This window comes from Hyla sarda, chromosome 2 (genome assembly GCF_029499605.1).
Source record: "Hyla sarda isolate aHylSar1 chromosome 2, aHylSar1.hap1, whole genome shotgun sequence".
Lineage (NCBI taxonomy): Eukaryota > Metazoa > Chordata > Amphibia > Anura > Hylidae > Hyla > Hyla sarda.
The window spans coordinates 512877377-512895581 of NC_079190.1; the positions used below are offsets into that span (position 1 = coordinate 512877377).

The 18205-nt window shown below is 45.1% G+C and overlaps 1 protein-coding gene across 3 annotated transcripts in view; it reads left to right on the forward strand.

Moving 5' to 3' along the window:
- CCDC191 (coiled-coil domain containing 191) overlaps positions 1-18205 on the forward strand; it is a 65699-nt gene that overhangs the window by 36971 nt on the left and 10523 nt on the right. For all 3 annotated transcript variants that reach the window (XM_056559933.1, XM_056559934.1, XM_056559935.1), the window contains exons 6-9: positions 3414-3637; positions 6448-6598; positions 6792-6982; positions 9069-9306. In XM_056559933.1, coding sequence (XP_056415908.1) covers positions 3414-3637; positions 6448-6598; positions 6792-6982; positions 9069-9306 — 804 coding nt within the window. The remainder of the gene's footprint in view (positions 1-3413; positions 3638-6447; positions 6599-6791; positions 6983-9068; positions 9307-18205) is intronic.

An 18205-nucleotide genomic window follows, 5' to 3' on the forward strand; every position in this document is an offset into this window, starting at 1 on the left:
ATGTATATACACTGCTCAAATAATAAAGGGAACACGTAAACAACACAATGTATATACACTGCTCAAATAATAAAGGGAACACGTAAACACAATGTATATACACTGCTCAAATAATAAAGGGGACACGTAAACAACACAATGTATATACACTGCTCAAATAATAAAGGGAACATGTAAACAAGACAATGTATATACACTGCTCAAATATATAAAGGGAACACGTAAACAACACAATGTATATACACTGCTCAAAAATAATATAAAGGGAACACGTAAACAACACAATGTATATACACTGCTCAAATAATATAAAGGGAACACGTAAACAACACAATATATACACTGCTCAAATAATAAAGGGAACACGTAAACAACACAATGTATATACACTGCTCAAAATAATAAAGGGAACACGTAAACAACACAATGTATATACACTGCTCAAATAATATATAAAGGGAACACGTAAACAACACAATGTATATACACTGCTCAAATAATAAAGGGAACACGTAAACAAGACAATGTATATACACTGCTCAAAATAATAAAGGGAACACGTAAACAACACAATGTATATACACTGCTCAAATATATAAAGGGAACACGTAAACAACACAATGTATATACACTGCTCAAAAATAATATAAAGGGAACACGTAAACAAGACAATGTATATACACTGCTCAAATATATAAAGGGAACACGTAAACAACACAATGTATATACACTGCTCAAAAATAATATAAAGGGAACACGTAAACAACACAATGTATATACACTGCTCAAATATATATAAAGGGAACACGTAAACAACACAATGTATATACACTACTCAAATATATATAAAGGGAACACGTAAACAACACAATGTATATACACTGCTCAAAATAATAAAGGGAACACGTAAACAACACAATGTATATACACTGCTCAAAATAATAAAGGGAACACGTAAACACAATGTATATACACTGCTCAAATATATATAAAGGGAACACGTAAACAACACAATGTATATACACTGCTCAAATAATAAAGGAAACACGTAAACATCACAATGTATATACACTGCTCAAATATATATATAAAGGGAACACGTAAACAACACAATGTATATACACTGCTCAAAATAATAAAGGGAACACGTAAACAACACAATGTATATACACTGCTCAAAATAATATAAAGGGGACACGTAAACAACACAATGTATATACACTGCTCAAATATATATAAAGGGAACACGTAAACAACACAATGTATATACACTGCTCAAATAATAAAGGGAACACGTAAACAACACAATGTATATACACTGCTCAAAATAATAAAGGGAACACGTAAACAACACAATATATATACACTGCTCAAAATAATATATAAAGGGAACACGTAAACAACACAATGTATATACACTGCTCAAATAATATATAAAGGGAACACGTAAACAACACAATGTATATACACTGCTCAAATAATAAAGGGAACACGTAAACAACACAATATATATACACTGCTCAAATATATATAAAGGGAACACGTAAACAACACAATGTATATACACTGCTCAAATAATAAAGGGAACACGTAAACAACACAATGTATATACACTGCTCAAATATATATAAAGGGAACACGTAAACAACACAATGTATATACACTGCTCAAATAATAAAGGGAACACGTAAATAACACAATATATATACACTGCTCAAATAATAAAGGGAACACGTAAACAACACAATGTATATACACTGCTCAATATAATAAAGGGGGCACGTAAACAACACAATGTATATACACTGCTCAAATAATAAAGGGAACACGTAAACAACACAATGTATATACACTGCTCAAATAATATGTAAAGGGAACACGTAAACATCACAATGTATATACACTGCTCAAATAATATATAAAGGGAACACGTAAACAACACAATGTAACTCCAAGTCACTGACACTTGTGTGAGATCCCACTGTCCACTCAGGAAGAACACTGATTGACAATCAATTTCACATGGAACAGACAACAGGTGGAAATTATAGGCAATTACCATACACCCCCAATAAAGGAGTGGTTCTGCAGGTGGTGACCACAGACCACTTCTCAGTTCCTATGCTTCCTGGCTGATGTTTTGGTCACTTTTGAATGCTGGCGGTGCCTTCACTCTAGTGGTAGCATGAGACGGAGTCTACAACCCACACAAGTGGCTCAGGTAGAGCATCTCATCCAGGATGGCACATCAATGTGAGCTGTGACAAGAAGGAGACAGGCCAGTACATCAGGAGACATGGAGGAGGCCGTAGGAGGGCAACAACCCAGCAGCAGAACCGCTACCTCCACCTATGGGCAAGGAGGAGCAGGAGGAGCACTGCCAGAGCCCTGCAAAATGACCTCCAGCAGGACACAAATGTGCATGTGTCCACTGAAACGGTCAGAAACAGACTCCTTGAGGGTGGTATGAGGGCCCGACATCCACAGGTGGGGGTTGTGCTTACAGCCCAACACCGTGCAGTACGTTTGGCATTTGCCAGTGAACACCAAGATTGGCAAATTCACCACTGGCGCCCTGTGTTCTACACAGATGAAAGCAGGTTCACACTGTGCACATGTGACAGACGAGACAGAGTCTGGAGACGCCGTGGAGAACATTCTGCTGCCGGCAACATCCTCCAGCATGACCGGTTTGGCGGTGGGTCAGTAATCGTGTGGGGTGGCATTTCTTTGGGGTGCCGCACAGCCCTCCATGTACTTACCAGAGGTAGCCTGACTGCCATTAGGTACCAAGATGAGATCCTCAGACCCCTTGTGAGACCATATGCTGGTGCGGTTGGCCCTGGGTTCCTCCTAATACAAGACAATGCTAGACCTCATGTGGCTCGAGTGTGTCAGCAGTTCCTACAAGAGGAAGGCATTGATGCTATGGACTGGCCGCCCGTTCCCCTGAATCCGATTGAGCACATCTGGGACGTCTCGCTCCATCCACCACAGACTGTCCAGGAGTTGGCGGATGCTTTAGTCCAGGTCTGGGAGGACATCCCTCAGGAGACCATCCCCCACCTCATCAGGAGCATGCCCAGGCGTTGTAGGGAGGTCATACGGGCACGTGGAGGCCACACACACTACTGGGCCTCATTGGGACTTGTATTAAGGACATTACATAAAGTTGGATCAGCCTGTAGTGGGGTTTTCCACTGTGATTTTGAGTGACTCCATATCCAGACCTCCAGGGGTTGATGATTTCCATTGATAATTTTTGGTGATTTTGTTGTCACATTCATCTATGTAAAGAGGAAAGTATTTCCTACGATTAGTTCATTCATTCAGATCTAGGATGTGTTATCTTAGTGTTCACTTTATGTTTTTGTGCCGTGTATATTAATAAGATGTCACATGACTTGGCGCAGGTAAAGGAGAACCGGGCGCAGCGGCAGCAGGAGGCGGCGAGGCGGAGGCAGGAGCTCGCCCTGAAGAAGTCGGCTCTGGCGGAGGCTCAGATGTTGGTGCAGGAGGAGAACAGGCAGAAAACTCTGAAGACTAAGAAGGAAGAGGAGGAGATCCAGCGGGAGATGGTGAAACTGCGCAAAGAGATGAGCGAGCGCAAGAGACTGATGGAGGAGGCGAGGAGAGCGTAAGAGAGAGGCGGCCGCCATGACACCGCCACGTACACATCTAATTGTCTACTCAGCTTTTCCCAGACTCCTGCACGGCATAAATACATATATCCCTCTTGTATCCCCGCATATATAGGGCCCATGCATTCTACAGACGTTCCGCTCAATCGCCTGCTGCTCAGTTTACATGTAACATAACATATGGCGTGGAATTTGAATCCGCCCGGAAAACAATGGGATTTTGATTTCCAACCTTTATTTCCATGTTAAAATTTAGCTTATTATAAGTGTTTATTCCAGTGTGCATGAACCCATACAATTACCATTCAGGGACCAGGGAAAGCTGATCTGTTACTGTAGACAGGTAGACAGGCTGTATAAGAAGATTAAAGGGGTACTCCGGTGGAAAACTATTTTTATTTTTCAAATCAACTGGTGCCGTGTAGTTGAACAGATTTGTAAATGACTTCTATTAAAAAATCTTAATCCTTCCAGTACTTATCAGCTGCTGTATGCTCCACAGGGAGTTGTGTAGTTTTTTTTCTGTCTGACCACAGTGCTCTCTGCTGACACCTCTGTCCGTGTCAAGAACTGTCCAGAGCAGGAGAAGTTTGCTTTGAGGATTTGCTCCTACTCTGGACAGTTCCTGACACGGACAGAGGTGTCAGCAGAGAGCACTGTGGACAGACAGAAAAAAACTACACAACTCCCCATGGAGCATACAGCAGCTGATAAGTACTGGAAGGATTAAGATTTTTATATAGAAGTAATTTACAAATCTGTATAACTTTTTTGCACCAGTTGATCTGGAAAAAAAAAATTCCCCCGGAGTACCCCTTTAAATGGATCATGGCAGTGCAATTGAATCATTGTTCATACAAGTCCCATAGGGAGACAAAAAAAAAGTATAGAATGAATATAAAAATCTAATGGAAAATAAAAAAAATACAAATACGCAAATCACCCCCCCCCCCCCCATTTGTCATAAATAAATAAAAAATTCTAATCTATGACAAATTGACCCCGATAAAAACTACCAGTCACGGCAGAAAAAAAATTAGAACACAGATGGAAAAAATTTAAATCACTGGGCGACTGTAAGCGTAGTCATAAAAAATAAATAAAATAATAATAATATATAATAATGTGTGTGTATGTGTGTGTGTGTGTATGTATATATATATATATATATATATATATTTTTTTTTTTTTTTTTTAACTATGCAAATAAGATAAAGTCTGTTTGGTTGGAAGGTAAACGCTTAAAATGAATAAATTAAAATCATAAATAAACATAAATAAATCATTTGAACTTAGAATACAACACTGTCGATCCCACGGCGCAAACGAAGAAAATATCCGAATTACAGAATTGCCAATGTTCGGTCACCTCGCCTAAAAAGAAAGGAAATAAGAAGCGATAAAAAAGGTCCGAATTATGCCAAATTACAACTCCCAGCATAGAAGATGGATTCTGCCATATGGCGTACTGGAGGGTCCGTTTTTAACATACCTTAAAGGGGTATTCCAGGAAAACATTTTTTTTTTTTTTTTTTTTTTATCAACTGGCTCCAGAAAGTTAAACAGATTTGTAAATTACTTCTATTAAAAAATCTTAATCCTTACAATAATTATCAGCTGCTGAAGTTGAGTTGTTTTTTTCTGTCTGGCAACAGTGCTCTCTGCTGACATCTCTGCTTGTCTCAGGAACTGCACAGAGTAGAAGAGGTTTGCTATGGGGATTTGCTTCTAAACTGGGCGGTTCCTGAGTCACGTGTCATCAGAGAGCACTTAGACAGAAAAGAACAACTCAACTTCAGCAGCTCATAAGTACTGAAAGGATTAAGATTTTTTTTAATAGATGCCATTTAGAACTTTCTGGAGCCAGTTGATATATAAAAAAAAACAATTTTTTTTCCTGGATACCACCTTTAATGTATATGTTTTTTCCTTTTCAAGTGTATAAAACATTAAAGAGTTATTCCAGGGAAAAACTTTTATATATATATATATATATATATATATATATATATATATATATATATATATAAAAATCTATTTAACTTTCTGAAGCCAGTTGATATAGATATATATATATATATATATATATATATCTATATCAACTGGCTTCAGAAAGTTAAACAGATTTGTAAATTACTTCAATTAAAAAAATCTTAATCATTCCAGTACTTATCAGCTGCTGAAGTTTAGTTGTTCTTTTCTGTCTAAGTGCTCTCTGATTACACCTGTCTCGGGAACTGCCCAGAGTAGAAGCAAATCCCCATAGCAAACCTCTTCTACTCTCTGCAGTTCCCAAGACAAGCAGAGATGTCAGCAGAGAGCACTGTTGCCAGACAGAAAAGAACAACTCAACTTCAGCAGCTGATAATTATTGGAAGGATTAAGATTTTTTTTTTATAGAAGTCATTTACAAATCTGTTTAACTTTCTGGAACCAGTTGATATATAAAAAAATATATATATAAAAAAAAAAAAGTTTTTTTTTTTTGTAATAAACATTAGACCAATGTTTCCCAACCAGTGTGCCTCCAGCTGTTGCAAAGTTACAACTCCCACCATGCCCGGACAGCCTTCGGCTGTCCGGGCATGCTGGGAGTTGTACTCTTGCAACAGCTGTGGACACTGATGGGGAAACGGTTAAAGCCCTGTAACAAAATCGCCATTCAGGAGTCGGAGAAAGCTGTGTGAACGATCCAGTTCTTGCTCTACTGGCGGTTATGTTAGTTGTCACTCAGCTTTTCCAGAGCAGCAGATGAGGAAAGGTCTGACTCTTAAAATGATTCTTGAATTTTTTTTTGTGTCTGTAGAGAATGGAAGAGACAGGAAGTGGAGAAGAAGAAGAAGGAGGTGACGCCGATTCAGCGAACGTCTCGGGAAGATGAGGAGGAGGCGAGAAGACGCGAGAAACGCGACAAAATCGAGGAGATGCTGCACCAGATCTACGCAGAGAACCACAGGGTGAGAGGTCACATGACTCACTGTCCTAAATGACTATTGTCTATTGCTCCCTGTTATCAGCCGGTTTGTAAGACTCCGGAGCCGCCGAGCTCTGTGACGGGAGACGTCAGACAATGTAGGCGTCAGTCGGTATAAGGAGCGGGGGCCACGTTCTTACCCAGAATAACGTGATCTTCTGCCTGTGTCTTGCCAGCGTCTTCACAAACACTTCTCCATCTGGTACAAGCTGGTGCTGGAGCGCAGGGTGAAGACGGGGAAGGCGCGCGCCCTGGCGGACTGGAGGCTACAGCTGAGGACCTTCCGGGCCTGGAGGGACCACGTGTGGTCGGGAAAGATGGAGCAAGAGACCCAGCAAATGGAGAAGGAGCTGAGGGATCAGAACAGGTAGGTCCAGGGGGCGGACACCAAGATCACAGGGAGACTTTAAAGGGGAACTCCTGAGAAAAGACATAAATTTAAATCAACTAATGACAAAGTTGTATAGATTTGTAAATTTAGTATTTTACTTCCATCCGCTGTATGTCCTGGATGATGTCATGTAGTCTTTCCAGTACTTATCAGCTGCTGTATGTCCTGGAGGAAGTCATGTAGTCTTTCCAGTACTTATCAGCTGCTGTATGTCCTGGGGGAAGTCATGTAGTCTTTCCAGTACTTATCAGCTGCTGTATGTCCTGGATGAAGTCATGTAGTCTTTCCAGTACTTATCAGCTGCTGTATGTCCTGGAGGAAGTCATGTAGTCTTTCCAGTACTTATCAGCTGCTGTATGTCCTGGATGATGTCATGTAGTCTTTCCAGTACTTATCAGCTGCTGTATGTCCTGGAGGAAGTCATGTAGTCTTTCCAGTACTTATCAGCTGCTGTATGTCCTGGGGGAAGTCATGTAGTCTTTCCAGTACTTATCAGCTGCTGTATGTCCTGGATGATGTCATGTAGTCTTTCCAGTACTTATCAGCTGCTGTATGTCCTGGGGGAAGTCATGTAGTCTTTCCAGTACTTATCAGCTGCTGTATGTCCTGGAGGAGTCATGTAGTCTTTGCATTACTTATCAGCTGCTGTATGTCCTGGGGGAAGTCATGTAGTCTTTCCAGTACTTATCAGCTGCTGTATGTCCTGGAGGAAGTCATGTAGTCTTTCCAGTACTTATCAGCTGCTGTATGTCCTGGATGATGTCATGTAGTCTTTCCAGTGCTTATCAGCTGCTGTATGTCCTGGATGAAGTCATGTAGTCTTTCCAGTACTTATCAGCTGCTGTGTGCCCTGGAGGAAGTCATGTAGTCTTTCCAGTACTTATCAGCTGCTGTATGTCCTGGATGAAGTCATGTAGTCTTTCCAGTGCTTATCAGCTGCTGTATGTCCTGAAGGAAGTCATGTAGTATTTCCAGTGCTTATCAGCTGCTGTATGTCCTGGAGGAAGTCATGTAGTCTTTCCAGTACTTATCAGCTGCTGTATGTCCTGGGGGAAGTCATGTAGTGATTCCAGTACTTATCAGCTGCTGTATGTCCTGGAGGAAGTCATGTAGTCTTTCCAGTACTTATCAGCTGCTGTATGTCCTGGAGGAAGTCATGTAGTCTTTCCGGTACTTATCACCTGCTGTATGTCCTGGAGGAAGTCATGTAGTCTTCCCAGTACTTATCAGCTGCTGTATGCCCTGGATGATGTCATGTAGTCTTTATAGTACTTATCAGCTGCTGTATGTCCTGGAAGAAGTCATGTAGTGATTACAGTACTTATCAGCTGCTGTATGCCCTGGATGATGTCATGTAGTCTTTCCAGTACTTATCAGCTGCTGTATGTCCTGGGGGAAGTCATGTAGTCTTTCCAGTACTTATCAGCTGCTGTATGTCCTGGATGATGTCATGTAGTCTTTCCAGTACTTATCAGCTGCTGTATGTCCTGGGGGAAGTCATGTAGTCTTTCCAGTACTTATCAGCTGCTGTATGTCCTGGATGATGTCATGTAGTCTTTCCAGTACTTATCAGCTGCTGTATGTTCTGGATGATGTCATGTAGTCTTTTCAGTACTGGAAAGAATTACACAATTTCCTGTGGAGCATACAGCAGCTGATAAGTACTAGAAAGACTCCATATGACTTGATCCAGAACATACAGCAGCTGATATGTATCGGAGAGACTACATGACTTCCTGTGGAGCATAAAGCAGCTGATAACAACTAGAAAGAACGACATAACTTCCTACAGAGCATAGAGCAGCTAAGAGGTACTGGAAGGATTGAGATTTATAAATACAATGGCTGTCCGGACATGCTGGGAGTTGTAGTTTTGCAACAGCTGGAGAGCCCCATGTTTTAAGAAGATTGGTCTGTAGAGATGAAGGGGCTGCATATTGGCTTCCATATTGGGAGGGGGGCACATACTTTTCTCTGGTGCAGCTGCCCTCATCTATAGCCTGTGTATCTATGCCGTTTCCTTTTTTAATTTTTTTTTTTAAATGTTATATTTCCTCTCCAGGAAACAGCAGGCGGCTGCGGAGTGTTACCACAAACGCCTCCTGCGCCGCTGCCTGGTAGAGTGGCAGCTCTGGTGCCGCAGCGAGAAAGAGAAGCAACAGCTGGAGGCTCGAAAAGAGGAGACGAAGAGGAAGATGGCCGCTCTCCTGGATGCAGCCTCGTCTGTTGGGGGCAGCAAATGGAGCAGTGAAGGTCAGGGGGAGGCGACTATCGGGAGCCACGAGACTGCAGGACCAAAGGTAACTCCTCCTGTCACTATAATAATGGATTGGGCACAAGTAGGTTCATGGTTGAACATCGTCCATTTTTATCTTCATCAACCTAAGGCAGCCGAGGACATTTATCCGGCCCGCCGCTGCCAGGGACATCCCTGTGTCCCGAAAGATGTTTTCGGGACACAGGGATGCGCTCTCGGAGGCCCTGCGTTTACTTTAAAAACGCAGGGGCCGCCAGGAAGGTGGCGCATGCAGGGACGTCACTGACTTCCCATGAGTGCGCCCATAGCAACGGAGCGCAGAGGAGCAGGGCAGCGATGAGGACGTGCGCTGGCCAGCTAGGTAAGTGTTACCAGAGGTACGTCAGCTTCAGTGCTCCGACCACTGCTCCTTCGGTCCAGGGACTTATGCAATGTCCGGACTGGAGGAGTGGTGGTCGGAGAACTGAAGTGGGGCAGAACACAGGCATACAGCCTCCAGCCATACACTGTATGGCTGGAGACTGTATGTCTGTGGGGGAACATACTGCACCTAATGTGGGGAAGTATACTGCACCTAATGTGGGGGATGTATACTGCACCTAATGTGGGGGAACTGTACTGCACCTCATGTGGGGGAACTATACTGTACCTAATGTGGGGGGAACTATACTGCACCTAATGTGGGGGAACTATACTGCACCTAATGTGGGGAAGTATACTGCACCTAATGTGGGGGATGTATACTGCACCTAATGTGGGGGAACTATACTGTACCTAATGTGGGGGAACTATACTGTACCTAATGTGGGGGAACTGTACTGCACCTAATGTGGGGGAAGTATACTGCACCTAATGTGGGGGAAGTATACTGCACCTAATGTGGGGGAAGTATACTGCACCTAATGTGGGGGAACTATACTGCACCTAATGTGGGGGAACTATACGGCACCTAATGTCGAGAACTATACTGCACCTAATGTGGGGGAGCTATACTGCACCTAATGTGGGGGAGCTATACTGCACCTAATGTGGGGGAGCTATACTGCACCAAATGTGGGGGAGCTATACTGCACCTAATGTGGGGGAACTATACTGCACCTAATGTGGGGGAACTATACTGCACCTAATGTGGGGGAACTATACTGCACCTAATGTGGGGGAACTATATTGCACCTAATGTGGGGGAGCTATACTGCACCTAATGTGGGGGAACTATACTGCACCTAATGTGGGGGAGCTATACTGCACCTAATGTGGGGGAGCTATACTGCACCTAATGTGGGGGAACTGTACTGCACCTAATGTGGGGGAACTGTACTGCACCTAATGTGGGGGAACTGTACTGCACCTAATGTGGGGGAACTGTACTGCACCTAATGTGGGGGAACTGTACTGCACCTAATGTGGGGGAACTGTACTGCACCTAATGTGGGGGAACTATACTGCACCTAATGTGGGGGAACTGTACTGCACCTAATGTGGGGGAACTGCAACCTAATGTGGGGGAACTGTACTGCTCCTAATGTGGGGGAACTGTACTGCTCCTAATGTGGGGGAACTGTACTGCACCTAATGTGGGGGAACTGTACTGCACCTAATGTGGGGGAACTGTACTGCACCTAATGTGGGGGAACTGTACTGCACCTAATGTGGGGGAACTGTACTGCACCTAATGTGGGGGAACTGTACTGCACCTAATGTGGGGGAACTGTACTGCACCTAATGTGGGGGAACTATACTGCACCTAATGTGGGGGAACTATACTGCACCTAATGTGGGGGAACTGTACTGCACCTAATGTTGGGGAACTGTACTGCCAACCCTAATGTGTGGGAACTACAACCTAATATGTGGAGAACTGTGCTGCGTACTTAAAGGGGTAGTCCACTAATAAGATATATAAGTGTGCATAGGAATTTGTTCATGTTTTTTATCTATAGTCCGGCCCTCCAACGGTCTGAGGGAGCGTGAACTGGCCCCCCGTTTAAAAAGTTTGAGGACCCCTGACCTAAGGTATATTGGCAGTATTCCCTCACCAGTGTGCCTCCAGCTGTTGCAAAACTTCAACTCCCAGCATGCCCAGACAGCCGTTGGCTGTCTGGGCATGCTGGGAGTTGTAGTTTTGCAATAGCTGGAGGCACGTTGCTTGGGAAACACTGGTCTATGGATATGATGGGGGCTCCCTGGTCAGATAAGACCCTGCTGTGGAGATATACAATAGATGCCACATAATAAGACAGTGAGTGGCTAATCCAATGGAAAGACACTACAGTCATCCACAGCCCAGCCTGACATGGCTGATAACTGAGAGCAATAGATAATGCTCCTGTCCTACCCTCAGCCCCTCCCCAGCACTGACATGGCTGATAACTGAGAACAATAGATAATGCTCCTGTCCTCTCCTCAGCCTCTCCCCAGCACTGACATGGCTGATAACAGAGAACAATAGATAATGCTCCTGTCCTACCCTCAGCCCCTCCCCAGCACTGACATGGCTGATAACTGAGAACAATAGATAATGCTCCTGTCCTCTCCTCAGCCTCTCCTCAGCACTGACATGGCTGATAACTGAGAACAATAGATAATGCTCCTGTCCTCTCCTCAGCCTCTCCTCAGCACTGACATGGCTGATAACAGAGAACAATAGATAATGCTCCTGTCCTATCCTCAGCCTCTCCCCAGCACTGACATGGCTGATAACAGAGAACAATAGATAATGCTCCTGTCCTACCCTCAGCCTCTCCTCAGCACTGACATGGCTGATAACTGAGAACAATAGATAATGCTCCTGTCCTATCCTCAGCCTCTCCCCAGCACTGACATGGCTGATAACAGAGAACAATAGATAATGCTCCTGTCCTCTCCTCAGCACTGACATGGCTGATAACTGAGAACAATAGATAATGCTCCTGTCCTATCCTCAGCCTCTCCCCAGCACTGACATGGCTGATAACTGAGAACAATAGATAATGCTCCTGTCCTCTCCTCAGCACTGACATGGCTGATAACTGAGAACAATAGATAATGCTCCTGTCCTATCCTCAGCCTCTCCCCAGCACTGACATGGCTGATAACAGAGAACAATAGATAATGCTCCTGTCCTATCCTCAGCCTCTCCCAGCACTGACATGGCTGATAACTGAGAACAATAGATAATGCTCCTGTCCTATCCTCAGCCTCTCCGCAGCACTGACATGGCTGATAACAGAGAACAATAGATAATGCTCCTGTCCTATCCTCAGCCCCTCCCCAGCACTGACATGGCTGATAACAGAGAACAATAGATAATGCTCCTGTCCTATCCTCAGCCTCTCCCAGCACTGACATGGCTGATAACTGAGAACAATAGATAATGCTCCTGTCCTCTCCTCAGCCTCTCCTCAGCACTGACATGGCTGATAACAGAGAACAATAGATAATGCTCCTGTCCTATCCTCAGCCTCTCCCCAGCACTGACATGGCTGATAACAGAGAACAATAGATAATGCTCCTGTCCTATCCTCAGCCTCTCCTCAGCACTGACATGGCTGATAACAGAGAACAATAGATAATGCTCCTGTCCTATCCTCAGCCTCTCCCAGCACTGACATGGCTGATAACTGAGAACAATAGATAATGCTCCTGTCCTATCCTCAGCCTCTCCCCAGCACTGACATGGCTGATAACTGAGAACAATAGATAATGCTCCTGTCCTATCCTCAGCCTCTCCTCAGCACTGACATGGCTGATAACTGAGAACAATAGATAATGCTCCTGTCCTATCCTCAGCCTCTCCCCAGCACTGACATGGCTGATAACTGAGAACAATAGATAATGCTCCTGTCCTATCCTCAGCCTCTCCCCAGCACTGACATGGCTGATAACTGAGAACAATAGATAATGCTCCTGTCCTATCCTCAGCCTCTCCTCAGCACTGACATGGCTGATAACTGAGAACAATAGATAATGCTCCTGTCCTCTCCTCAGCCTCTCCTCAGCACTGACATGGCTGATAACTGAGAACAATAGATAATGCTCCTGTCCTCTCCTCAGCCTCTCCTCAGCACTGACATGGCTGATAACAGAGAACAATAGATAATGCTCCTGTCCTATCCTCAGCCTCTCCTCAGCACTGACATGGCTGATAACTGAGAACAATAGATAATGCTCCTGTCCTATCCTCAGCCTCTCCCCAGCACTGACATGGCTGATAACTGAGAACAATAGATAATGCTCCTGTCCTACCCTCAGCCCCTCCCCAGCACTGACATGGCTGATAACAGAGAACAATAGATAATGCTCCTGTCCTACCCTCAGCCTCTCCCCAGCACTGACATGGCTGATAACTGAGAACAATAGATAATGCTCCTGTCCTACCCTCAGCCTCTCCGCAGCACTGACATGGCTGATAACAGAGAACAATAGATAATGCTCCTGTCCTCTCCTCAGCCTCTCCTCAGCACTGACATGGCTGATAACAGAGAACAATAGATAATGCTCCTGTCCTATCCTCAGCCTCTCCTCAGCACTGACATGGCTGATAACAGAGAACAATAGATAATGCTCCTGTCCTCTCCCAGCACTGACATGGCTGATAACTGAGAACAATAGATAATGCTCCTGTCCTATCCTCAGCCTCTCCCCAGCACTGACATGGCTGATAACTGAGAACAATAGATAATGCTCCTGTCCTATCCTCAGCCTCTCCCCAGCACTGACATGGCTGATAACTGAGAACAATAGATAATGCTCCTGTCCTATCCTCAGCCTCTCCCCAGCACTGACATGGCTGATAACAGAGAACAATAGATAATGCTCCTGTCCTATCCTCAGCCTCTCCTCAGCACTGACATGGCTGATAACTGAGAACAATAGATAATGCTCCTGTCCTATCCTCAGCCTCTCCTCAGCACTGACATGGCTGATAACTGAGAACAATAGATAATGCTCCTGTCCTATCCTCAGCCTCTCCCCAGCACTGACATGGCTGATAACAGAGAACAATAGATAATGCTCCTGTCCTATCCTCAGCCTCTCCTCAGCACTGACATGGCTGATAACTGAGAACAATAGATAATGCTCCTGTCCTATCCTCAGCCTCTCCCCAGCACTGACATGGCTGATAACTGAGAACAATAGATAATGCTCCTGTCCTACCCTCAGCCTCTCCTCAGCACTGACATGGCTGATAACAGAGAACAATAGATAATGCTCCTGTCCTATCCTCAGCCTCTCCCCAGCACTGACATGGCTGATAACTGAGAACAATAGATAATGCTCCTGTCCTATCCTCAGCCTCTCCCCAGCACTGACATGGCTGATAACTGAGAACAATAGATAATGCTCCTGTCCTATCCTCAGCCTCTCCTCAGCACTGACATGGCTGATAACTGAGAACAATAGATAATGCTCCTGTCCTATCCTCAGCCTCTCCCCAGCACTGACATGGCTGATAACTGAGAACAATAGATAATGCTCCTGTCCTATCCTCAGCCTCTCCCCAGCACTGACATGGCTGATAACAGAGAACAATAGATAATGCTCCTGTCCTACCCTCAGCCTCTCCCCAGCACTGACATGGCTGATAACTGAGAACAATAGATAATGCTCCTGTCCTACCCTCAGCCCCTCCCCCAGCACTGACATGGCTGATAACTGAGAACAATAGATAATGCTCCTGTCCTCTCCCCAGCCTGACATGGCTGATAACTGAGAACAATAGATAATGCTCCTGTCCTATCCTCAGCCCCTCCCCAGCACTGACATGGCTGATAACTGAGAACAATAGATAATGCTCCTGTCCTATCCTCAGCCTCTCCCCAGCACTGACATGGCTGATAACAGAGAACAATAGATAATGCTCCTGTCCTACCCTCAGCCCCTCCCCCAGCACTGACATGGCTGATAACTGAGAACAATAGATAATGCTCCTGTCCTATCCTCAGCCTCTCCCCAGCACTGACATGGCTGATAACTGAGAACAATAGATAATGCTCCTGTCCTACCCTCAGCCTCTCCTCAGCACTGACATGGCTGATAACTGAGAACAATAGATAATGCTCCTGTCCTCTCCTCAGCCTCTCCGCAGCACTGACATGGCTGATAACAGAGAACAATAGATAATGCTCCTGTCCTATCCTCAGCCTCTCCTCAGCACTGACATGGCTGATAACTGAGAACAATAGATAATGCTCCTGTCCTACCCTCAGCCTCTCCTCAGCACTGACATGGCTGATAACTGAGAACAATAGATAATGCTCCTGTCCTATCCTCAGCCTCTCCCCAGCACTGACATGGCTGATAACTGAGAACAATAGATAATGCTCCTGTCCTATCCTCAGCCTCTCCTCAGCACTGACATGGCTGATAACTGAGAACAATAGATAATGCTCCTGTCCTATCCTCAGCCTCTCCTCAGCACTGACATGGCTGATAACTGAGAACAATAGATAATGCTCCTGTCCTATCCTCAGCCCCTCCTCAGCACTGACATGGCTGATAACTGAGAACAATAGATAATGCTCCTGTCCTATCCTCAGCCTCTCCCAGCACTGACATGGCTGATAACTGAGAACAATAGATAATGCTCCTGTCCTATCCTCAGCCTCTCCCAGCACTGACATGGCTGATAACTGAGAACAATAGATAATGCTCCTGTCCTATCCTCAGCCCCTCCCCAGCACTGACATGGCTGATAACTGAGAACAATAGATAATGCTCCTGTCCTATCCTCAGCCCCTCCCCAGCACTGACATGGCTGATAACTGAGAACAATAGATAATGCTCCTGTCCTATCCTCAGCCTCTCCCAGCACTGACATGGCTGATAACTGAGAACAATAGATAATGCTCCTGTCCTATCCTCAGCCTCTCCCCAGCACTGACATGGCTGATAACTGAGAACAATAGATAATGCTCCTGTCCTACCCTCAGCCTCTCCCCAGCACTGACATGGCTGATAACTGAGAACAATAGATAATGCTCCTGTCCTACCCTCAGCCCCTCCCCCAGCACTGACATGGCTGATAACTGAGAACAATAGATAATGCTCCTGTCCTCTCCCCAGCCTGACATGGCTGATAACTGAGAACAATAGATAATGCTCCTGTCCTATCCTCAGCCTCTCCCCAGCACTGACATGGCTGATAACAGAGAACAATAGATAATGCTCCTGTCCTATCCTCAGCCTCTCCGCAGCACTGACATGGCTGATAACAGAGAACAATAGATAATGCTCCTGTCCTATCCTCAGCCTCTCCTCAGCACTGACATGGCTGATAACTGAGAACAATAGATAATGCTCCTGTCCTACCCTCAGCCTCTCCCCAGCACTGACATGGCTGATAACTGAGAACAATAGATAATGCTCCTGTCCTACCCTCAGCCCCTCCCCCAGCACTGACATGGCTGATAACTGAGAACAATAGATAATGCTCCTGTCCTCTCCCCAGCCTGACATGGCTGATAACTGAGAACAATAGATAATGCTCCTGTCCTATCCTCAGCCTCTCCCCAGCACTGACATGGCTGATAACTGAGAACAATAGATAATGCTCCTGTCCTATCCTCAGCCTCTCCTCAGCACTGACATGGCTGATAACAGAGAACAATAGATAATGCTCCTGTCCTATCCTCAGCCTCTCCTCAGCACTGACATGGCTGATAACTGAGAACAATAGATAATGCTCCTGTCCTACCCTCAGCCTCTCCCCAGCACTGACATGGCTGATAACTGAGAACAATAGATAATGCTCCTGTCCTACCCTCAGCCTCTCCCCAGCACTGACATGGCTGATAACAGAGAACAATAGATAATGCTCCTGTCCTCTCCTCAGCCTCTCCCCAGCACTGACATGGCTGATAACAGAGAACAATAGATAATGCTCCTGTCCTATCCTCAGCCTCTCCTCAGCACTGACATGGCTGATAACTGAGAACAATAGATAATGCTCCTGTCCTATCCTCAGCCTCTCCCCAGCACTGACATGGCTGATAACTGAGAACAATAGATAATGCTCCTGTCCTATCCTCAGCCTCTCCCCAGCACTGACATGGCTGATAACTGAGAACAATAGATAATGCTCCTGTCCTACCCTCAGCCTCTCCTCAGCACTGACATGGCTGATAACTGAGAACAATAGATAATGCTCCTGTCCTACCCTCAGCCTCTCCTCAGCACTGACATGGCTGATAACTGAGAACAATAGATAATGCTCCTGTCCTATCCTCAGCCTCTCCCCAGCACTGACATGGCTGATAACAGAGAACAATAGATAATGCTCCTGTCCTACCCTCAGCCCCTCCCCCAGCACTGACATGGCTGATAACTGAGAACAATAGATAATGCTCCTGTCCTATCCTCAGCCTCTCCCCAGCCTGACATGGCTGATAACTGAGAACAATAGATAATGCTCCTGTCCTATCCTCAGCCTCTCCTCAGCACTGACATGGCTGATAACAGAGAACAATAGATAATGCTCCTGTCCTATCCTCAGCCTCTCCTCAGCACTGACATGGCTGATAACAGAGAACAATAGATAATGCTCCTGTCCTACCCTCAGCCTCTCCTCACCACTGACATGGCTGATAACTGAGAACAATAGATAATGCTCCTGTCCTATCCTCAGCACTGACATGGCTGATAACTGAGAACAATAGATAATGCTCCTGTCCTACCCTCAGCCCCTCCCCCAGCACTGACATGGCTGATAACTGAGAACAATAGATAATGCTCCTGTCCTATCCTCAGCCTCTCCTCAGCACTGACATGGCTGATAACAGAGAACAATAGATAATGCTCCTGTCCTATCCTCAGCCTCTCCCCAGCACTGACATGGCTGATAACTGAGAACAATAGATAATGCTCCTGTCCTATCCTCAGCCTCTCCTCAGCACTGACATGGCTGATAACTGAGAACAATAGATAATGCTCCTGTCCTATCCTCAGCCCCTCCCCAGCACTGA